General features: G+C 36.4%; 1 protein-coding gene across 20 annotated transcripts in view; it reads left to right on the forward strand.

Moving 5' to 3' along the window:
* HERC1 (HECT and RLD domain containing E3 ubiquitin protein ligase family member 1) overlaps positions 1-23,802 on the forward strand; it is a 208,431-nt gene that overhangs the window by 79,466 nt on the left and 105,163 nt on the right. For 15 of the 20 annotated variants that reach the window (XM_081507454.1, XM_081507461.1, XM_081507457.1 and 12 more), the window contains 12 exons: positions 202-327; positions 1,281-1,502; positions 5,057-5,209; positions 5,334-5,466; positions 7,067-7,258; positions 11,179-11,400; positions 13,793-13,966; positions 17,473-17,587; positions 17,672-17,792; positions 19,434-19,605; positions 22,441-22,753; positions 23,171-23,291. In XM_081507454.1, coding sequence (XP_081363580.1) covers positions 202-327; positions 1,281-1,502; positions 5,057-5,209; positions 5,334-5,466; positions 7,067-7,258; positions 11,179-11,400; positions 13,793-13,966; positions 17,473-17,587; positions 17,672-17,792; positions 19,434-19,605; positions 22,441-22,753; positions 23,171-23,291 — 2,064 coding nt within the window. Of the gene's footprint in view, positions 1-201; positions 328-1,280; positions 1,503-5,056; positions 5,210-5,333; positions 5,467-7,066; positions 7,259-11,178; positions 11,401-13,792; positions 13,967-17,472; positions 17,588-17,671; positions 17,793-19,433; positions 19,606-22,413; positions 22,754-23,170; positions 23,292-23,802 lie in introns of all 20 variants that reach the window. The other 5 variants (XM_081507446.1, XM_081507444.1, XM_081507448.1 and 2 more) reach the window with 1 other exon arrangement.

The following is a 23,802-nucleotide window of genomic DNA, read 5'->3' on the forward strand; positions in this document are numbered from 1 at the left end:
CAAAATTCTAGTCTTCTTAAAGACGTCTAAAGAAGGATTTGTCATGCTTTCTTTTATTCGTATGCCACCTTCTTTAAACTTCCATGATCCACCTTCTTTAGACTTCTTTGATCTTAGTAGTCTGTGGATTTATTTTTTATGTGTTCCTATTAAAAATATAAGAACCAAGCCAAATAAATCTACTTTTTTTAAAAATTTAAGGTTGTAATTGAAACTCTGTCAGTGGGAGCAACCATGCTGTTACCTCCATTACGAGAACGTATGGAATTACTTCATTCTCTTTTACCCCAAGGACCTGATAGATGGGAAAGCTTATCTAAAGGACAGGTGAGCCTTTGTCTGGTATCTAAGTAAACCAGTACTATATCAAAAAAAGACTGAGAGGGAAATAAAACTAATCAGTTGCCAGTGTTCATGGAATAATACTTCACTTGATGAGTCTGGTACATCCTAGTATTTAATGCTTTGTTTTGGAAGAATTCCCAGGCTTCTAATGAAAGTGAAGCAAGTGATAACTTATTAAGTGATTTGGGACTCATTATTAAAATCATGTCTAATTTTTCCAATGTTGTTTACACCGTCAAGCCAGAGAACTTAATTTGTTTGTAGTGTGTGGAGTTGAAATCAAGGGCATGAGCTACTGTTGGTTCCCTGCCCAGAACTTTGTTTGAAATAGTTTATATAAAAAGTAAAGGAAGATGATTGTTGTGAAAAAGTACTTGATGATATGAGTATGCTTCTTCATTCCATTTTTATTGTCATGTGTATTAAAATAAGTACGTTTTGCTCAAATAGAACAATCAATTGTAGAGTTACAGATATGAGGGACAAAGTGTTACTGGCAGTATAATAGCCACAGATGCTTTCCAATGAGTATTTTGCATTAGTTTAGATTTCAAGTGATTTATTTTAAACATTAGATTAGATAATTTCATTGGTAATTTTGTAGAAGAATGTGTAGTGTAATTTGTTGACATTTCCTCTTCCTACTTATAGTGCTAAAATTATTATGTATAGTGTGCCATTTTAGCTTAGAGTTTCAGGTAGTAAGGATGTAATACAACACTTAAGTTGCAGTTTCTGAAATGGTATTAGTGGGATAGCTTTTTAAAAAATCTACACATTTTCTAAAAGATTACTGTCTATTAGGATATCAAGCACATTAGTTAGCATCATTATAGGTTTTTGTTTTTTTTCTGTGATTTTTTTTAATTTACTTTTCTAGTGCATTTTAAGCTAATTATTTGTTCCTATTTCATCAATGGAATATTTTTCTTTAGAGAATGCAACTGGATATTATTCTGACAAGTTTGCAAGATCATACCCATGTAGCCTCCTTACTTGGGTATAGCTCACCCTCTGATGCTGCTGACCTCTCTTCTGTATGCACTGGCTATGGAAACCTGTCAGATCAACCTTATGGCACTCAGAGCTGCCATCCAGACACCCATCTGGCTGAAATTTTGATGAAGACTCTCTTAAGAAATTTAGGATTTTATACAGTAAGTTGCCCTTTTTTGTAGTAAAAGAAAAAGAAGAAAACTTGGGTTGGGGGCTTCCCTGGCAGTCCAGTCCAGTGGTCAAGACTCTGCACTTCCAGTGCAGGAGGCACAGATTTGATCCCTGATCAAGGAATTAAGATCCCACATTCCGCATAGCGTGGCCAAAAAAAAGAAAAAAATACTTGGGTTGGTTTTTTTGAGGGGGATGTAGGGATCATTTTAGGTCATAGTATTTTGACATTTAAACACTTATGAAATAAATGAAACTAGACTCCACTTCCCAAAAGGGGGGAAATGTGTCAGATATTCTGAAATATTGTGGGTGCCAAGTGACTTATAGTTGAGAATTCTAAAGAGATTTATTTTGGAATTTTACCAAATTTTTTCTGATATTAATGTTTAAGAATAAACAGATAAAAATAATCAGCAACATTTTGCAAGAGAAGAATCATGAGGAAAGGATTAATCTTACCAGATATGATCTTATAATTAAACAGTATGGTTGATACTGACTAAAAATAGGCTGGTCAGTAGGAGAAAACACAATGGACAGTCGTATTGCTTTTTCTTATTAGAATGCCCTTAATTCTTAATTTTTGGTGTTTCTTAGATTTTTCTCTTTTTTCATTTTCCATTTCTATGTGTTCGATTCCATACCATCATGACCTAATGGTAATAACAGTGTTTTAACTGTTGTCACTGCCACTGGTCTCCTCTCAGCATCTTACTGCTGGAATAACCTTGTTGTATTAAATAACCTTGTTTTATTAAATCAAAACTTTTTCAGACCCTTCATCATTTGACTTACACACCACACTCACCTGAGCTTGTGTGTAGCACATCTATCTCTTCTCTTCTTGTCTGCCAGTCTGTGACTTCTTTAACACTTAACTGTTCTAGGAAGTCTTGCTCAAACAACATTTTCTAACCATGTAATTATAACTGCATGAAAAGTATATTAGTCGCTCAGTTGTGTCTGACTCTTTGCAAACCCATGACTGCAACCTGCCAGGCTCTTCTGTCCATGGGATTATCCAGGCAAGAATACTGGAGTTGGTAGCCATTCCCTTCTCCAGAGAATCTTCCCAACCCAGGGATCACACCTGGGTCTCCTGGATTGCAGGTGGATTCTTTACCTTCTGATCCACCAGGGAAGCCCAGGAAGGCTTCTAGGAAGCCTTGCTGAAATAATCTTTTCTAACCATGTAACTATAACTAAATTACCTCTTATCGGTTTTTAGAGTCAAAGTGTACTGTGTAACTAAACTTCAAAGTGTTTGTGTATCATTTCATATTGTCTCCTACTTTTCAGGGTCAGGTCTGTATATTCCTTTTCTTAGTACAAGTCTTCCCTGTTGGCTCAGTTGGTAAAGAATCCTCCTGCAATGCAGGTGAACCCGGTTGAATTCCTTGGTCGGGAAGATCCGCTGGAGAAGGGATAAGCTACCCACTCCAGTATTCTTGGGCTTCCCCGGTGGCTCAGCTGGTAAGAATCTGCCTGTAATGCAGGAGATTTAGGCCGATCCCTGGGTTGGGAAGAGCCCCTGAAGAAGGGAACCACTACCCACTCCAGTATTCTGGCCTGGAGAATTTCCTTGGACTCTATAGTCTATGGGGTCACAAAGAGCCGGACATGACTGAGTGACTTTTCACTTAGTGTTGTAGTCTCATCAACTTAAAAGGTTGTTGATTAAGTCAGAGTGACAGTTGTTCCTGTAGACTTGTTTTCTTTCAGATTTAAGAACATAAATTTGATCTGATGTTTGGCTGCAGATAGAATGGGAACAATGTTATAAGTATATCCATTTGGTATTGACTGAAATTTTTTCCCAAAGTTCTATTAAAGTATTGCCTTTCTTATGCTGTTAGGGCTGAGGTAGATGTGTATAGTATATGGAAATGGAAATAAAATACTAACTGTAATATCTGCTTTTAGGCTGAAAATCGTAAATTACTGTTTCTTTCTGATATAATTTAAACCAATTTGTCATGTTCTAAGATTTTAGAATAAGAGTGCTTGTCTTGGTGTGTTTGTACTGCTGTGATAGAATACCACAGGGTGGACAGCTTATATACAACACAGTTCATTTCTCACAGTTATGGAGATAGAAAGTCCAGGATTAAGGAGGCAGCAGATTGGGTGGTACCTATTTCTTGGTTCATAGACAGCTGTGTGTTTGCTGTGTCTTCACACAAGGGAACCTCTGGGATCTCTTTTATAAGGTCACTCTGCCCTCATGACTTAATCACCTCTCAGAGGCCCCACCTCCAGATACCACTGCGTTGGGGCTTAGGTTCATCATAAGAATTTTGAAGAAACACATTCAGTCTCTAGCAGTGCTATTTGCCCACTTAAAATGGTGCTTATATAGTGAGGGCCTTAAAATATACTGAGACTTCCTCTTGCATATTATAAACAAAGACCATAGTTTATGCATAAGGATGTTTATCTCATCATTATTTATAAGAAATTTGGAAACAACTGAAATATCTAAAAATTGGGGAATGGTTATGTAAATTATATATGCTCAGTGGACTATTTTGTCTCAGATTTTATGTATGCATGGTTTATGAAAATACAAAAAATATTTGTGGATCTGTTAGAAAAGAGAAGACTAAAAATAGAATATGTAGTTTTATGAAAAAAGTCACAAAGAAAACCAGAAAAGAAATACACAAAAAATATTAGATACAGTGGTTGGCTAAATGGTGATTTAAACTTTCTTTAAAAAAATACAGTTTTAGTATTTTCTAAATTTTTTACACTATTTCTTTTTAAAAAATATTTTTAACTTGAAATAACAAAGTTTATGCATGAATCACAAGAATTGTTCAAAGAAACATCCTGTACCCTTCAGCCAAATTTGCCTTTCTTCTATCCGTTATTTGAAGGTAAATTGTAGAAATCATACTGGATATTACTAAGCATTTAAGCATGCATTTCTTAAGAAGGACATTCTCTTTCTTATATAACAGCAGAACAGGTATTGAATTCAGAAAATTTAACACTGACACAGAACTATTGTATAATATATAGTCCATGCTCAAATTTATACAGTTATCCCAGTAATGTCGTTTATGGCATCCTCCTCCTGTCCCCCAAATTCAGGATCATACTTTGTATTTGGTTGTTATATTTCTTTAGTCCGCTTACTGCTTTTATAATCAGAAATAAATTTAATTTCTAAGAATTGTGTTGTTAGAAATTCAAATGTGTGAAAATAAAACCTTTACATAAGAGGATGGGAAAACAATAGCATTAAAATGTTGAAATGTTTTGTCTTTGGGTATTGTTTTCTGTTTTTTTGTTTTCTGCATTTTCAAAGTTTTTGTGGTGAAACATTATTACTTTTTTTTAATGGAAAAGCAAGTTGAAATTGCATGATAAATCTTACCATGTTATAGCTAATGACTACATAGCAATAGCAAAGATGTAAGGATTAATAATGAGAGAAAGGAGACCGTGGCTTCTTAAATTCAGAATTATTTATTGTAGGACATTAATTTCATTTTCAGACACTTTAGATATAATCTTCATTTATGTATCATTTTAGGATCAAGCATTTGGGGAGCTAGAAAAGAACAGTGATAAATTTCTACTTGGAACATCATCTTCAGAGAACAGTCAGCCTGCTCATCTTCATGAACTGCTATGTTCACTGCAGAAACAGCTGCTGGCATTTTGCCATATCAATAACATTAGTGAGGTATGTGATTCTTTGCTTTCTGTGGTCATTTCTCAGGGACCTTGAAATGCAGATATTTGGGTAAACCATGAAATTTTTGTATCTTGAATCTTCCAATGCAGTAATTTAGAAACTTTTTTCCCAGAACTCGAGCAGTGTGGCATTGCTTCATAAACATCTTCAGCTCTTGTTGCCTCATGCCACAGATATTTATTCACGTTCTGCAAATTTGCTGAAAGAAAGTCCTTGGAATGGCAGCGTTGGAGAAAAATTAAGAGGTGTGTTTGGTACTGGCTTTCATATTTAATCAGTGGTTGTAAAGCAGGAATTTTTAGCCTTTCTAAAGCCAAAGAGGGCCTGAAACCTCTGAATGGAGTAGGAATGACTGAATCTCCTGAGCTGGGTTTTGGGGTGATGGCAACAGTGATTGATCTGGTTAATCTTAAAAGATGCTCGTTGTGATAGAGGTCTAATTTAAAGGAAATAGAGGACATATACTCAAAAAGATTAATATTAAATGGTATAAAGTGAGATTTTCATCCATTTCTTTACCTTTCTTTAGCATTTGCAATCCTCTTTCCTTCTTGAAATACTTTCTTTGTGTGTGTGTTTGTAGCAGAGTTTTATTAAAGTATAAAAAGGGACAGAGAAAGCTTCTGACATAGGCATCAGAAGGGGGACAGAGAGTGCCCCCTCGCTAGCCTTAGCAAGGGAATTATATACTTTTTCAATTGGTTATTACAATAAATCAAAAGAATGTCTCAAGGCTGTAAAAATTTTACCAGATCTACTCCCACAATTTACATTTTAAGATGACAGGGTTCAGTTCAGTTCAGTCACTCAGTCGTATCCAACTCTTTGTGACCCCATGGACTGCAGCTCGTCAGGCTTCCCTGTCCATCACCAACTCCTGGAGCTTACTCAAACTCACATTCATCAAGCCGGTGATGCCATCCAACCATCTCATCCTGTCGTCCCCTTCTCCTCCCACCTTCAATCTTTCCTAGAATCAGGGTCTTTTCCATTGAGTCAGTTCTTCGCATCAGGTGGCCAAAGTATTGGAGCTTCAGCTTCAGCATCAGTGCTTGCAATGACTATTCAGGACTGATTTCCTTTAGGATTGACTGATTTGATCTCCTCGCAGTCCATGAGATTCTCAAGAGTCTTCTCCAATACTACAGTTCAAAAGCATCAATTCTTTGGTGCTCAGCCTTCTTTATGGTCCCACTCTCACATCCATACACGTCTACTGGAAAAATCATAGTATTGACTCTATGGACCTTTGTCAGCAAAGTGATGTCTTTGCTTTTCAATATGCTGTCTAGGTTGGTCGTAGCTTTTTTTCCAAGGAGTAGGCATCTTTTAATCACATGGCTGAAGTCACCATCTGCAGTGATTTTGGAGCCCAATTTTTTAATTTAAAAAATTTGGTTTAAAAAACATAAAAGACTTTCCTCACTAAAATGTAAGCACTGTGAGGGCAGGAATTTTTAGTTCTTTAGTCACAGTCATACACCTTTCACCTATAATAGTGCCCGGTATATAGTTGTAAGTCTTCAATAAATACTTCTTAAGTGAATCTGAAAATGAGAATAAATCTGTGAATGAGAAATTCATAATGCATTTTAAGCAAAGACATTATAATCATTTGAATTTGTTGGCACAAGAATATGTCTGCTTTCCCATAAAGTGTCTGTTGTGATGCTTTCAGAAAGTAAATAAATACTAACCCCAACCTAGCTACCAGAGTTATATAATAATTCAACAAAGAGTTATTGAATTAGTGTACTCCAGTTCTAGGCAAAAATAGCTTATTAGTTTTTTTTTTTTTAAGTTTGTTTGAAAGTTGATCCATGTTGAATTTCTTACCCTCCATAGATGTGATATACGTCTCAGCTGCAGGCAGTATGCTCTGCCAGATTGTTAACTCCCTCCTGTTACTCCCGGTGTCAGTGGCTCGGCCTTTGTTGAGTTACCTCCTCGACTTGTTGCCACCTCTCGATTGCCTTAATAGACTCCTGCCAGCTGCTGCTCTTTTGGAAGACCAAGAGTTACAGTGGCCTCTTCATGGTAAGTACAGTTAATAAAGGAGCAAATAATGCATTTGAGAAAAGTTATTCTTCTTTCCCACATCAGACAAATCATATCTGACACTTTGGGGTATAATGTGATCAAAAGATAAAGTTGTTGCTGTCTAAGAGCTTATAGTGTAAAGTGGGTACCTGAGATGAGAAAATTTAAGAAAGTTGCTTGTATACAAAGGGACACAAATCAAGTCTTTATCTGATTATTAGGCTTGAATAGTATATTTCATTGATTTCAAGACATGCTTTTTTTCAAATTTTGACATGGCTTAATTTGGATACATCTTACAGTGGATAATAGGAAAGCATTGGTTTCATAAATTGGTTGGCAGCATAATGACACATTTTACAATCAATGGATTGATTTAAGTTTTATTTCTTAAATGCAAAGATTTTTAGTTTTAAATCTATTTGACAGTAAAATATTTTGTATTTTGGCTTGATACGTAGATAACTGATTGAATGTGAAAGATAGAAATTGAGAACCTATCTTTCTGTGTTTTTCTTTTTAGATACTTTATAGAAAATAGCATTTAAAATTAAAAAAAAAAAATTTTGGGCTGCGCCAGTCTTCGTTGCTGCACACAGGTTTTCTCTATTTGCAGAGAGTAGGGGCTACTCTTAGTTGTGGTGCTTAGTCGTCTCATTGCAGTGGCTTCTCTTGTTGCGCAGTGTGGGCTCTATGGCATGAGGGCTTCAGTAGTTCGGGAGTGTAGGCTCAGTAGTTGTGGCCCTGGTGGCCCTGAGCTCCAGAGCACAGGCTCAGTAGTTGTGGTGCACAAATGGGGGATCTTCCTGAACCAGGGATCAAACCAGTGTCTCCTGCATTGTAAGGCGAATTCTTTTTTTTTTTTTTTTTTTTTTTTAGAAATTTATTTATTTTAGTTGGGGGCTAATTACTTTACAATATTGTAATAGTTTTTGCCATACATTGACATGAATCAGCCATGGGTTTACATGTGTTCCCCCTCCCGGACCCCCCACCCACCTCCCTCCCCATCCCATCCCTCTGGATCATCCCATTGCCCCAGCCCTGAGCCCTTGTCACATGCATCGAACATGGAATGGTGCTCTGTTTCACATATGACAATACACATGTCTCAATGCCATTCTCCCAGAACGTCCCACCCTCACCTTCTCCCTCAGAGTCCATAAAATTGTTCCATGCATCTGTGTCTCTTATTCTGTCTCGCATATAGGGTTATCGTTACCATCTTTCAAATTCCATATATATGCATTAGTATACTGTATTGTTGTTTTTCTTTCTGGCTTACTTCACTCTGTATAATGGGCTCCAGTTTCATCCATCTCAGTAGAACCGATTCAAATGTATTTTTTTTAATGGCTGAGTAATATTCCATTGTGTATATGTACCACAGCTTCCTTATCCATTCGTCTGCTGATGGACATCTAGGTTGCTTCCATGTCCTGGCTATTGTAAACAGTGCTGCGATGAACATTGGGGTACACGCGTCTCTTTCAATTCTGGTTTCCTCGGTGTATATGCCCAGCAGTGGGATTGCTGGGTCATATGGCAGTTCTATTCCCAGTTTTTTAAGGAATCTCCACACTGTTCTCCATAGTGGCTGTACTAGTTTGCATTCCCACCAACAGTGTAAGAGGGTTCCCTTTTCTCCACACCCTCTCCAGCATTTACTGCTTGTAGACTTTTGGATAGCAGCCATTCTGACTGGTGTGAAATGATACCTCATTGTGGTTTTGATTTGCATTTCTCTAATAATGAGTGATGTTGAGCATCTTTTCATGTGTTTGTTAGCCATCTGTATGTCTTCTTTGGAGAAATGTCTGTTTAGTTCTTTGGCCCATTTTTTGATCGGGTCGTTTATTTTTCGGGAATACAGCTGCAGAAGTTGCTTGTATATTTTTGAGATTAATTGTTTGTCTGTTGCTTCATTTGCTATTATTTTCTCCCATTCTGAAGGCTGTCTTTTCACCTTGTTTATAGTTTCCTTTGTTGTGCAAAAGCTTTTAATTTTAATTAGGTCCCATTTGTTTATTTTTGCTTTTATTTCCAATATTCTGGGAGGTGGGTCATGGAGGATCCTGCTGTGATTTATGTCGGAGAGTGTTTTGGTAAGGCGAATTCTTAACCACTGGACCACCAGGGAAGCCCAGAAAATAGCATTTTGGTTTTAGGCATAATGTGTGAATTCACTCTTAATTTATAAAATTCTGATTATTTTATTCCATTGAAGATAACTTAAAATATTATGTCTAGAAAATAGCAATGTATTTTTCTATTGAAGTCTGTCTATCCTAAGGTTATCAAAGGAGTTTCATTACTGAAATCTTAAAAACTTTTCAAGTTTAAGTGAGATCACATGTTTAATGGAAAGAATCCTGGACTAAGGCATTAAAAGATTTAGATTTTAGTACTGGCTCTGTTTGAACTTGGCTGTATGAACTTGGGTGTATAAGTGACTTGGGCAAGTCACTTATAGCTTCTTTAAATTTTGGTTTCTTCTCCTGAAAAGACTACTTTGAACAGAATACTTTGAGGGCCCATCTTACACCCCCTTGTTCTGTGTCAACTGGATTTAGATGAAGTCAAATGTTAAGGTTACAGCTGTTTCAGGATATTGATTAGGCTTTTTATGGAGCCATTCCAAGTTTACTCTTGTTTTTCTAAAGCATCTCAAAATTTTCTAGGACTTATTACTCTATTTATCTAAGGTGAGGTAAGTGTCATTTTATTTTGGATTTTTGTATCAGCATTCTTAACTGATTTTTTCCCATTAATTTTTCTTTTTCATGCTATCCTTTGTGTCATTTTTACTACCGCATTTATACTAACCACATAGCATCAGTTTAGAATCTTCCTTTTTCCCTCTTTTCTTTAAAATTTGTCTAGTTTAGGAGTTATCTCTTCTTGAAGGTTTGAAAGACTAAAAACAATCTGACCCTAGTGTTTTTTTTATAGATAGATTTTTGGGAATTAATTTTCCCTTTTTAGTGGTTGTTCTCTTACAGCTTTTTGTTTCTTTTCAAATTCATTTCAGACTGATATTTTTTCAGAAAATGTCATTTTGTTGGTTTTCAAATTTATCAGTACAAAGTTGTTCATAATATTCACTCATGGTTTTAAAAAAAATCTCTTGTTTGTTTGTAGCTAATCCTCTTTTTTATTTTTAATTTGAAAATTTATGCCATCTTTTTTTCTTGATTAATTTTATTAGCGGTTTATCCATTTTATTAGTGTTTTCAAATAACCAGTTATGTTAATTTGTTGATCTCTTGTGTTTTCTGTTTATGATTTCATTCATATCTATTCTTATTTTTATGGCTAACTAGTTTTATTTTTTAAGTGAAGAACGTTTAAAAACAAATGTATAATAAGAAAGCATGGATCTGGATCTTAGTACAGGACAATTCTGAATTCAGGCCTTAAAAGCATTAAGTAATACTAAGTGTCATTTTACTAGATCAGTTCTTTTTGTTTTGTTTTAGGCCGCGCCATGTGGCACGTGGGATTTTAGTTCCCTGACCAGGGATTGAACCTGGGCCCCCTGCTTTGGAAGCACAGAGTTTTATCCACTGGACCACCAGAGAAGTCCCCTAGATCAACTCTAGTTTTGATTTTGAAGGGATAAGCTACCTCAGTTACTCAGTGTTAAGGTTGAAATTTGATCTGGATAGAATCAGTGGGGGATAATTCTGCCATGTACTGTTTCAATGTTTATCTTAAAATTGGTAACTTTACAAAGTCAGTTTTTATGATAGCAGACTTATCTGAATATATTTTAAATTAGCTTGAAAGTGTTACAGTTTTTGTTTTCATTATAGAATTATTTTGCTTCAATATCTTCTTGTAGTGCAATAGAAATAGAAATGAAAAAGTTTGAGAATCTTGAATACCAGATACATTACTAATGATTTTGTTTTCAGGAGGGCCAGAACTGATCGACCCTGCTGGCGTGCCATTACCTCAGCCAGCCCAGTCCTGGGTGTGGCTTGTGGATCTGGAAAGAACAATTGCTCTTCTTATTGGGCGATGTCTTGGTGGCATGCTTCAGGGTTCGCCTGTGTCTCCAGAGGAACAGGACACTGCATATTGGATGAAAACACCACTTTTTAGTGATGGTGTAGAAATGGACACCCCTCAGTTAGGTAATGTGCTTCTCTGCAGCATTTATGAATAAAATACATTTGTGTTTATACCTCCTTTGAGATTTCTCTTACTCTGGGTTTGCTGAATAGAGAACCGATAGAAAACAAATGCAACATTTGCAGGGTAGGGGATCCGAGACTGTAACTTGGAGCCCTCAGAAAAAGTTAAATCCTATGGCATTGTATGGTGAAAAGTGCCCCCTGAATTAGAGAAGTACAGGTCTGGTTCTACTCTGTTATTATTTATCACTCATTTCAAGCAAATCGTCTAACTCATAAAAATGAGTAAATGCTTGATTACTTATGTTCTTGTGCTTGGAGCTTATGAAACTGCTTCATAGACAGGTAATGACCATGACTTACCCAGGGCTCAGGTCATAAACACCTTTCATTTGTGAGGACCAATCCCTTCTACTCCCAGCCTGTCCTGCTTTCATGCTGATATTACCTTGCTGCTGCTGCTAAATCGCTTCAGTCATGTCCGACTCTGTGCGACCCCATAGATGGCAGCCCACCAGGCTCCCCCATCCCTGGGATTCTCCAGGCAAGAACACTGGAGTGGGTTGCCATTTCCTTCTCCAGCGCATGAAAGGGAAAAGTAAGAGTGAAGTCGCTCAGGCATGTCCAACTATTCGCAACCCCATTGACTGCAGCCTACCAGGCTCCTCCGTCCATGGGATTTTCCAGGCAAGAGTACTGGAGTGGGTCGCCAGTGCCTTCTCCGGATATTACCTTGTGTGATTCTTTATTTTTTTTCCTCCTCATTTGTGGTACCTTTGGAGTTTCCTTTCCTGCCTCATCTCCCATTTGTCTACTTTGCTATTACGCTATTTCTCAGGCTGTCTGAACATGACGATTTGTCCACGTCCTGAACAGATGATTTAGTTGTTTTATCTAGGATTGGTCCTTCAATCTCTCTGGACCTCTAGTTTCAATCCTTGAAATAATGAGTTAGATTAGATAGCCTATATGGTCTTGTTAGATTTTAAATTTATTATTTCTGTGGTAAGAGAAGGAGACTCGGAGAATGTCCAAGAAGTAAAATCTAAAATCTCGATCTAAGAGAATTTCAAGAGGAGAAACAAAAAGTAGAAACCAAGACAAAAATTGTGGAGATTCTGCTTTGGAATTGGAGAGTGGCAGTGAGGGATTTTGAAGATTTTCCTCCTTTTCCAGCTAGGAGTATATATTTATTGTTTCATTTATGAATCAGAAAGTGATTCCATTGGTACTTAGGAACACTTGTATAAAAGAAAAGTAAAATTGTGTTTTTTTCCAAGGGGCATTTAACATCATAAAGGTGGTTCCAATGCTATCAATGTTTAACTCTGTGATAGTCCCAAATGTCCTCCTGAGGGCAAAAGTACCATTATCTCTACCTCCCTCATATTTCTGTCTACTTTACTCACTTAACTGGCCTTTGATATGAATAAAACCAATTTCAGTTTTAATGTTATTTTTCAGTTTTTAAATTATAAAGTTATATAACTGTTAAAATGTTACATTTTATGTTTAAATACTTGTTATATTAGGACATATAGCAGTGTTAATCACTCAGTCATGTCCAACTCTTTGCAACCCCATAGACTGTAGCCTGCCAGGCTCCTCTGTCAATGGAATTCTCCAGGCAAGAATACTGGAATGGGTTGTTATTCCCTTCTCCAGGGGATCTTCCTGACCCAGGGATCAAACCCAGGTCTCCTGCATCACAGGCAGATTCTTTACCACTGAGCCACTGGGGAAGTCTTTATATTAGGAAATGGGTCTTGTCTTTATAAAAATGAATGATAATTCAGTTATATCATGGGTTAAATTAAATTGACTTTGGGTATTAGCCCGGGAACCTATCATTTAGTGAAATGTTTTGTTTTTTAAATGGAAAATGAATTCTTAAAGCCAAATGTCTCGTTGAAAAGTTAGGAACCACCTGAACAAATATAAATGTCAGTTGAGAAGTTATTTATATAAGTATTAATATGTTTGATCTCCCTTAAATTATCCTTAAGTGATTATTTTCCCTTAAGTGTACAAAAAGAAAAAAAAACCTTGGCTAGTCTCTTTCCCAATGAGTCCATGTTTCTCAACAAGAATATCAACCCCTTTTGAACAAGAATGTTCTTTATCACATAAGACTGTGCTGCCCATATAGGGGCCTGCCTACCAAAATGCCAGAACTCCTTCTTGGAATGTTGTTACATGTAGTCACACCAAGAAAGGGGTGATAACTACCCTGAATTGAGAAGCATTAAAAGACTTTATAGCATCTACTTAAAATGGTTTGAAATATGTCATTTCACACTCATTAAGTAAATATGGTAAAATTTTATTTGTAGCACCAAAATTTATGAGGCTTGGAATTGATAACTTGTATAATTTTTTTCTTTTTTTTTAGATAAATGTATGAGTTGCCTGTTAGAAGTAGCTCTTTCAGGAAATGAGGAACAGAAGCCTTTTGATTATAAATTGCGGCCTGAAATTGCTGTCTTCGTAGACTTGGCCTTGGGTTGTTCAAAAGAGCCTGCTCGAAGCCTTTGGATCAGCATGCAGGATTATGCTATTAGTAAAGGTAAAGTAAAGAGAATAAAGGGGGTAAATATGTAGATAGCTCATAATACCAACTAATATATATATAATATATATAAATAGAAAATCACAGGAATAACACTATTACTTCCTTATAGAAAAAGGAATTTTACAATTAGCATTTGAAAAAGTTTCCTATTTCTTTTTGTGGAAAATACCCTGTGTATTTTTATGTACATATATCCTGTTTGACGAAAATCCAGTGTGGGAAAATTGAGATTTTTATAAAGAATAATAAATCCAGAGGCAGCATTTTACTGAAGGATTCCATGCAGTGTAAATGGATCTAATATAAGAGTTTGTTTAATGAATCTCTTCCCTTTGCAAGCCCTGGTCAACAACTGAAATGATGTGTATGTAGATGTCTTGAGCTCTGGGTCTGGTCATTTTCCTCTTCTGTAAACCACTTTCCTGTTTTAGAGTGCTGTTGAAGATACCAGTTTGAAATGAGGTATATTATTAAGTACAGCATTAAAGTGTAATGAAAGTGGTATTTCCGTTTCTATTGATTAATTGATTAATATGGTTGTTTTATGTACAAGTTTTTAAAGGATATACCTGATTTCCTTTCAGCTCCCTTGCTTCCCCTCCCCTTTAAAAGTTTTTTTTTTTTTCTTGGCTGTACCACACAACATGTGGGATCTTAGATACCCAACCAGGGATCAGACCTAAGCCACTCGCATTGGAAGCACGGAGTCTTTACCACTGGACCACCAGAGAAGTCACCCATGCTTTCCCCCTTTAGCAATGTCTTGGATTCTTCAGAATACATACCCCTAGTTGTTTTTCTCTATGTTGTTCTTTCTTTGATCTGCAATTCCCTATTTCTTTGGATTTTCTTCCTTCTGTGATAAAAATGGTAAAAGTAAATACATGTTCACCTTTTATGATACTTTATATAATAAAAATGAGATACATATCATTCAGATCTTTAAAACATCAGTGAGATGGTATGTTTGAAAGTTGAATCTCATCCAATCTGTCATTTATTTATTTACTCATTCTATTGTGTTGACTTTCACCAGTGGTAGAAAAGTATGATAGTGGAGGAGAAAAAAAGCTTGTTTTCTAAGTTATAGTTTCCGATACTCTCTTATTTCATCATTTTCTTGGAATGTGCGGTTAGGTATTCTTTTATATCATGTTGTCACTTGTTACTTTGCAGTGAACACTTTAAAAAACTGGATATAAACATAAGAGGAGTAAAAACTCTATGGCTCCATTGTTCATATGCTTGTACACTGTACACCTACACAAAGTCTAGGTATATAGCCTAGACTTTATACCTGAATAGTGGAAACATTTGTAGAGCTTGGTATGAAATGACTATAACTTTAGTGAAGGTGTTTTAAAAGAACCTTTTAAACATTGCAAAGGAGGATGATCCCTGCTCAATTTGAAACACTGCAAAGGATGTCACTTTAGTTTGCTTTTAAATTGAATATTAGCCTACTTGAAATGGGATCTTTTTTGATTTTAAGTCATAGCAGTTTTCAGAATAGCAAGCAATCCCTTGGAATAGATGATCTCTCTAAAACCTAATGTGGAAAATTTTGTATGTAATACAAACTGTTATTTTAAGATTCTCTGGCTGTAAGATTTTCTTAAAATCTGATGTGTTTGTATTCATTTTTTCACCTGTAAAATAGGTAAGTCTGAACTTAAATTTTTACCTAAGCATCCAGAAAGGACTGGAAAGTCAATCTTTAAAACTTTTCTCTTAAGATAGGAGTTTTAAAAAGGAATTAAGAACAAGTGAAGATAACTTGGGGCTTAATATTTTCCAAGGATGTTTTTTTGGTTGGTTTTGTTTTTAAGTAGCATGGTAAATCTGTCAAATTAACAGAGTCTAGCAGACATTCTCGGAGAAGGTGATGGCACCCCACTCCAGTACTCTTGCGTGGAAAATCCCATGGGCAGAGGAGCCTGGTAGGCTGCAGTCCATGGGGTCACGAAGAGTTGGACACGACTGAAGCGACTTAGCAGCAGCAGCAGCAGACATTCTGGGAGTGAAGTAGACAGTAAACCTCCCATATCCCCATTTGGAATCTACTGAATGTATTGCATTTTTACAGTACCAGTATGCTAATGTGGAATTAAAGAAAGCAGCTCACTAGTTCTCATTGTCTAATGCTGTGATTTGGGTTTTCAATTGCATTTACTCGTTTATGTCCAAATGTTGCTTTATTTCTTACCCACCTAAATGTACATGTACTCATAGTGTCTATTGATACTTCAATAACTTCAAGTATCAGATATTTACACACTTGACTAGTTTATTCATTATCTCTACTAGGATAACTAAAAGATACTTTTCAGAAACAGACACCTGATTACAGATACCCATCCTCCCAAAGCACTGTTCTTCTCTCAGTAAAAGCCAGCTGCATTCTAAATATATTATAGTCGTCATTAACTTCTCTCATGTTCATATCTGATCCATCAACAAATTCTTTCAACTCTGTCTTCTAAATACATAAGAAATATGACCACTTCTTACTACCTCCACTGCAACTACTTTGGTCTGAGCCAGCATAATTTCTTACCTGAATTACTGTAATAATTGCTTCTGCTGTTGCTGTTCCTATAGTAAATTCTGTACTGAGCAGTTAGAGTGAGCCTTTTATAACACTGATCATATCATCTCATATCTCTTCAAAGTTTTCTAATGATCCTTCCAGTTTTCCTCAGAGTAAAACCAAGAGGACTTGTAGTGGCGTGCAAGGCCCTGTGTGATCTAGTCTCAGACAGCTTTCTGATGTTTCCTACTATTCTTGTGCACCCATGTTTTGCTCTAACTGCATTGGCCGGCCTCCTTGAACTCGCCTCAGAGCCTCGACATAGTTTTTTTGAAAGGACTTTGTTTCTGTATGGCTTCTTCTCTACATCATCTAGATTTCTCTGCTTGATTGTAGCCATATCCGAGACCTTCCCAAACCAACCTATAAAAAATAGTAAGCGTACACACTATATTATTCCTTGTTCTCCTTACCATGCTTTAATTTCCTCCATAGCACTTATCTGTCATATTAATGTTTTTATGTACTGTCTCCTTATGCCTCCCTTGGCTTCCTTGGTGCTTTAGACAGTAAAGAATCCTCCTGCAATGTGCGAGACTTGGCTTCAATCCCTGGATTGGGAAAATCCCCTGGAGGAGGGCATGGCAGCCCACTCTAGTATTCTTGCCTGGAGGATCCCAATGGACAGAGGAGCCTGATGGGCTACAGTTCATAGGGTCACAAAGAATCGGACACAACTGAGCAGCTAAGCACACACATGCCCCCCCAACTGGAATATACGCTCTGTGAGATCCAGGACTTAAGTTTTATTCACTACTATACTCCTAGCACAGTATGTCGGATGTAGTGGGTTCATTTGCCAAGTAACTGCTTAGAAAAATGATAAAATTCAGGTGTTGAGTTACTAAAGCTATTAAAATGCCCTCTGAACTGTTTTCTCTGAAATGTCAGTGTATGATTTTTTTTTCAGATTGGGACAGTGCAACTTTGAGTAATGAATCACTCTTGGACACTGTGTCTAGATTTGTTCTTGCAGCTCTTCTGAAACACACAAATTTACTCAATCAAGCATGTGGAGAAAGCCGGCAAGTAACTTAAAACTACCCTCAGACAAGTATTTGCTCTCATGATATTAGAAATTAACTTTTCTATTTTGGTTCTTTATTTAGATATCAACCTGGTAAAAGCTTATCAGAAGTATACCGTTGTGTGTACAAAGTTCGAAGTCGTTTACTTGCTTGCAAGAACCTTGAACTTATTCAGACAAGGTCATCGTCAAGAGACAGATGGGTAAAGTTGGAAATCAGTTAATTTCTCTTTATTATTGTGCAAGCTATAAGAGATAGCTCCATGTTGGTTTATGCAAGGGGAAAAAATGTGCCTTAATTATTGCAGATGTTCAATAAATGTTGAGTAGTTCTTTTTCTAGTGAAACAAATTGGATAAGTAGAAAATTGGGGTTTATTTAACCACTTATTTATCAAGTGTGATACGGCTCCTGAGAGAGTTTATATATTCTTACGCCATATAGGTAATAACAAATTGAATTGTCCAAATCATATGAAATATTATTCCTTTATTTTACATTGATCAGACCACATTTGAATTATCCTATTTGATTTGGGGTGCCATAACTTATGACGGATATTAAACTACCTTAGATTGGTTAATCGTCTTATACAAGACCTGGAAAATGTCGGAAATGTTTAGATTAGAAAATGAAAACAAAGGGAAGTCTCATGTTAGCTGCCTTAAAGATACTTAAAGGGCTTCATGTAGGAGGGGAAATAAACATGTTCCCTGTTGTTCCAGAGGACACAGGTAAGACCAAAGGGTAACAACTGAGTGAAGAATGAATGTAAGGAAAAAGCCTTCTAATGATTGATTAGAGTTGCCTACCACTGGAGGTAAAGATTAAAAATAAGGATGTTCTAGAAGTAATTATTGCAACAAAATTGAAATAATTTCTGAAGTGCTTGATAATTCTAATAACATGATCCTATAATTATGAGTATAGCCTGATACATAATTATAATTATACATATAAATTTCTTTGAAACTTTCTTTGAAGCTTCATACATAAGATGCTTTGTACTCCATTATATAGATCTTATATTTTAAAAACCAAACTTTATCTCTGCATTTGTATTATAGTATCCTTTTAGCATGCACTGATTTAATATTTGTGGATCTGATTATTTGTGAGTGACCTTAAAAGCCCATGAAATGTATTAATTAGCCATTTTGTTGAAGCTCACATTTGAAACTTACATATTGCAAGGATACATGACTTACGTTTTGTGTGAGTCTGACTGACTGCTCAGTATCCCCATCTAACCATGAATCACATCTATAATAAGGACTCTTTTCTTTAGATGACTACTAGGTATCATAACCAGCATGGGGAATAACATTGTCCTTACCAGATTTCCAACTTTTGGTTTCTTCAAGGGCCAAGTGAGAAAATAATTAAAAAATAATATGTTTATATAACTGAAATTTGCTAAGAGAGTATAACTTAAATATTTTCACCAATAAAAGGTTAAAAAGCACTGTTTTGTTTTAAATTAGAATTATTAAACATTTATACAGAGTAGCAATAACATATACAACTTGAAGGAGACTGAATAGAATTAAATTTCATGTTCTTTAATTACTTTTTATGCTTAGTATCATACTCAAGTCATTTTAATTTAGCAGTTTACAGCAGAACAATCAAAATGTTAAGGAAGAGAGCTTAGTGAGATGTCTCTGTACATTCATTCTAATCTTTTCAGATTTATCCAGTATATCTTTTGTGTTTTTGTGGTAAAATTCATGAGTTGTTATTGCTGTTAACATTATTTTCCATGATAAAAAAATCAAGGTTTTAATGATATTTTTCAAAATTAAAAAATATATATTTAGTGTAACTCTGATCATTTCTTTAAGATCTCGGAAAACCAAGACTCTGCAGATGTTGATCCTCAGGAGCATTCATTTACCCGGACCATTGATGAAGAAGCTGAAATGGAAGAACAGGCTGAGCGAGATCGGGAAGAGGGACATCCAGAGCCAGAGGATGAGGAGGAAGAACGAGAACATGAAGTGATGACAGCTGGCAGTGAGTACACCCTTCTTGCTTTACAGATACACACTGTGGCATTCTTTTTGGTAGGAAAACTGACTATAGAAGAGAGAGGCAAACATTTCTTTACAGTTTTTCTGAAAGGATCCTGTATTCTCTTGATGATCTGATTAGCTAATGTTTCAGCTCTTAAAACTGTGTTAGTTCCATTCAAGCTATTGGATTGTGTGTTTTGGGCTGAAAAGCTCTATATGCAGGCTTTTGGAAATTAGTGGAACTTGTTCCACTGAGTTTCATTCATGAAGTGATGCCCATGAGTCATTGAATAGGGTCATTCAAAGTATGTTCTCTAGGGGTACCAAACTGTCCATTCGCCTGGATGACTTCTAAGTCGTGAGGAGGAGAGAGACCATATGCAGAACTTTTTAAATTATAAACTTCACCCACTGACTGTACTGCTGTTTTCAGTAGAAAGCAAGAGAGAATATTATTGGTTGAGAATATTATCGGCTGGTGAATAACATTTTTCATGCTTTTATATTATAAGGCTACAGATGGTTTTAAAATGTAATCATTTAAATGTTTAAAGAGAAATACCAAAGCTTTTAAATATTTGTTAATATCTTTTGAGTGATTTGGCTATGTCAAGTTAAAGTATATATTCAGTTTTGTAGCCTAAAACATTATGGCCATCTATGTATTTGGTAGGGAGATTGTCTATATTCTTCAGTTTGATGCTTAATTTGTTACCGGTTTATTTGTGTTTTGCATATTTCTAAAAATGATTTTGAGATGGCTCAAAACAAGGCCAAAACCCATTAAAACAACAAAAAATAAAAGGTCCAAATGGAGAAGAGGGGATTAGAGATGAAGAGTAGGAGGACAATTATAATTATATACAATATAGTTTTGAGGGGTGCCTTACCGTGTGGCCAGGGATTGAACCTGGGTCCCGGCAGTGAGAGTGCTGAGTCCGAACCAGCGGACCACCGGGGAATTCCCAGAGAATAGTTATAGTTTTAAAATCTAGGCTGAGGCAACATTTGTGGATGAACTTAAGGTTTAGTTTAGAAATTCCTGAAAGCAAAGACCAAAGGGGAAAAGCACAGTTACAAAATAAAGCCCTCAATTACTGTATAATAAAGCATTATAGTTAACCAGGAAGTAATAATTTTTGAACTAAATACCATTTTTGAGCATCAGTTATATGCTGGCCTTTGGGTCAAATGTTTCACATAGATTAACTCATAATCCTCTCAGTCTTATGAGGTGATTTCTAGTATTACCTTGTTCTGAAGATGGACAGACTCAGGTTTGCTGCTGCTGCTGCTAAGTCGCTTCAGTCGTGTCCGACTCTGTGCGACCCCATAGATGGCAGCCCACCAGGCTCCACCGTCCCTGGGATTCTCCAGGCAAGAATACTGGAGTGGGTTGCCATTTCCTTCTCCAGTGCATGAAAGGGAAAAGTGAAAGTGAAGTCGCTCTGTCGTGTCCGACTCTTAGCGACCCCATGGACTGTAGCCTACCAGGCTCCTCTGTCCATGGGATTTTCCAGGCAAGAGTACTGGAGTGGGATGCCATTGCCTTCTCCGGACTCAGGTTTAAGGAGGGAAAATTATGTGCCTAGGGCCACAAGTAGTAGCAGCTGGAATTAGAACCAAGTCTGCCCAGAATTCCAGTGACAGTTCTCTTAATTACTTTAACTGGTTTCCAGCTCTGGACTGTTAGTTCATTGTTTTGTTTTTCTTAGAAATAAGGGACTTTCAATAGCATAATGAATATATTATCATAATACCTTGAAATATACAGATCTATTTTAAAGTTTGTATTTCTATATTTGGAGAAGGAAATAGCAAATCTCTTGCCTGGGAAAACCCATGGACAGAGGAGCCTGGCGGGCTACAGTCCATGAGGTTGCAAGAGTCAGACATTACTTAGTGACTAAACCACCACTACCACCACTTCCATATTAATAGATGAACCTAGTATTTGACTAACTTTTTTGCCTAGATTCCCCATTAAAAATACCATCTTCACTCAAATTTGAGCAAAATATTCTTTTCTTCTTGTGAAATATCTACCACCACATCAGAACCTTGTTAAACCCACTGACTTTTTTTACACTTGTAAATTGGGAAGGGCTGGCATTAGATGGACATTCCTAATGATGCCATTTGACTACGATTTAGTAGAATCCGATTCTGTTTCAGCAAAGACCTTAATGGTTGTGCTTATTTAATATGTTCAAAATACAATAACATGTAGATGTTAGGAATTATATGGACTTCGGAAAGGGAAAAGGGGCTTTTCATTTTAACTAATGCAACTTAAACTTTGTCTTTTTCTCTTGTAACCTGACAATTTTCAAACCAACGTTGTGAACATTTAAGAAATGGGCAGTTATTTTTATCTAACTCAGTGGTTCTCAAACTATAATGACCTTCAAAATCAGCTGGAAGGCTTGTTCAAACACAGATTGCTGGCTCCATGCCTAGAACTTCTGATTTAGACACTCTGAAAGAGGCACAGTATTTTTCATTTCTAACAAGTGCCTAGATGATGTTGATGCTGCTCTTCTGGAACCACACTTTGCAAACTACTGATCAAACTCATAAGAGTAGAAATAGAATCAACCAAATCTAAATTCTGTAAAGGCATGAGTATTTCCTATTGTAATTTTTATAGAAAGTTTAATATTATACATATATTTTTGATAAAATTTTTACTTAGATGCTGTATTTAATGTCTAAAAAATAATTTTCCCTCTTTCAGTAAGTTTTTGGTCCAAACTTTTTGACTATTTTTATTGTTATTTTCTTTGCTCTTCTCTCCCCATGTGTTAAGACCTTGTTTTTGTGTTGCATGTTACAGAAATCTTTCAGTGTTTCCTCTCAGCCCGTGAAGTAGCTCGTAGCCGAGATCGAGATAGAATGAACAGTGGGGCAGGGTCTGGGGCTCGAGCTGATGATCCACCTCCTCAGGCTCAGCAAGAGCGAAGGGTGAGCACAGACCTTCCTGAGGGTCAGGATGTGTACACTGCTGCCTGCAACTCCGTGATCCATCGATGTGCCCTGTTAATATTAGGAGTAAGTCCTGTGATTGAGGAGCTTCAGAAGCGAAGGGAAGAAGGACAGTTGCAGCAGCCTTCCACAAGTACCTCTGAAGGGGGTGGACTTATGACCAGGTGGGACTGAGTAGAAACTTAAAACATTTCTTCTCCCTTTGTTTCTGTATGCATTGAAATGATTTATTCTGAAGTTAACACAGACATGGAGGAGGAAAGACAAATTGACGGATGAATTTAATGTGTAGCGTGATCCTAGTTCAACCTGGAGTGTAAATTTCTGATTAAATGAGACAGCACAGTTTTTCATACATATAAGCAACAGTAGTTGAGAAACATATGAAAATATTTTCTTATCTCTGTAATTGATTCAGAAGACTTTGTGCTTAGACCTAACTGAGAGCCAGGATTTTCCATCAGCAGTCATAATTACTCCTCACCGTGTGGGTGTTTTTTCTCTATGCTGCTAGTTCCATTCAATTTTATGTTCACTAACAGTCCCAAATTGAAAAACTTTTCTTTGTGCACGTGAGACAGGAGTGAAAGTCTTACTGCAGAGAGCCGGCTAGTCCACGCAAGTCCAAATTATAGACTGATGAAATCGAGAAGTGAATCTGATTTGTCTCAGCCTGAATCAGATGAAGAGGGTTACGCACTGGTAGGTATACCTAAGTTCAGTAAAGGATTTTTGTATAAATACATAGACTTTGCTTGGAGTAGATAATATACATTTGTTATAGACAAAAAAGTTTTTTTAAAAAGAACTTTTAAGAGAAATGAGATAACTTTATTGCATAGTTATTTATCACCTGTATGTTAGTGACTCTCAACTCCAAGTTCATATATCTGACTCCTTGGTGAACATTCTACCTGAACATGTCAGGTGACCACAATCTTAACCTATCTAAAAATAAACTCATTTTTCTCCCAAATCTGTTCTTTCCCATCCACTATCTTAGTATTAACTCCCCAGGCTGGAAACCTAAGTTCATCCTTGACTCTACTTTTTCTTAATTCCTGGTCCTCCTCACTCCCCACAGTCCAATTAGTCCAATCTTGGAAAATTTACTCCTAATACCTTTCTAATATGTCCTGTCCATCCCTCCTGCCATTGTTCTGTCTCAAATTTTTCTTCTCTTTTGCCTGGCCTAATACAAAACCTTCAAACT

The sequence above is a fragment of the Giraffa tippelskirchi genome, chromosome 7, assembly GCF_054371585.1.
Source record: "Giraffa tippelskirchi isolate mGirTip1 chromosome 7, T2T-mGirTip1v1.2.pri, whole genome shotgun sequence".
Lineage (NCBI taxonomy): Eukaryota > Metazoa > Chordata > Mammalia > Artiodactyla > Giraffidae > Giraffa > Giraffa tippelskirchi.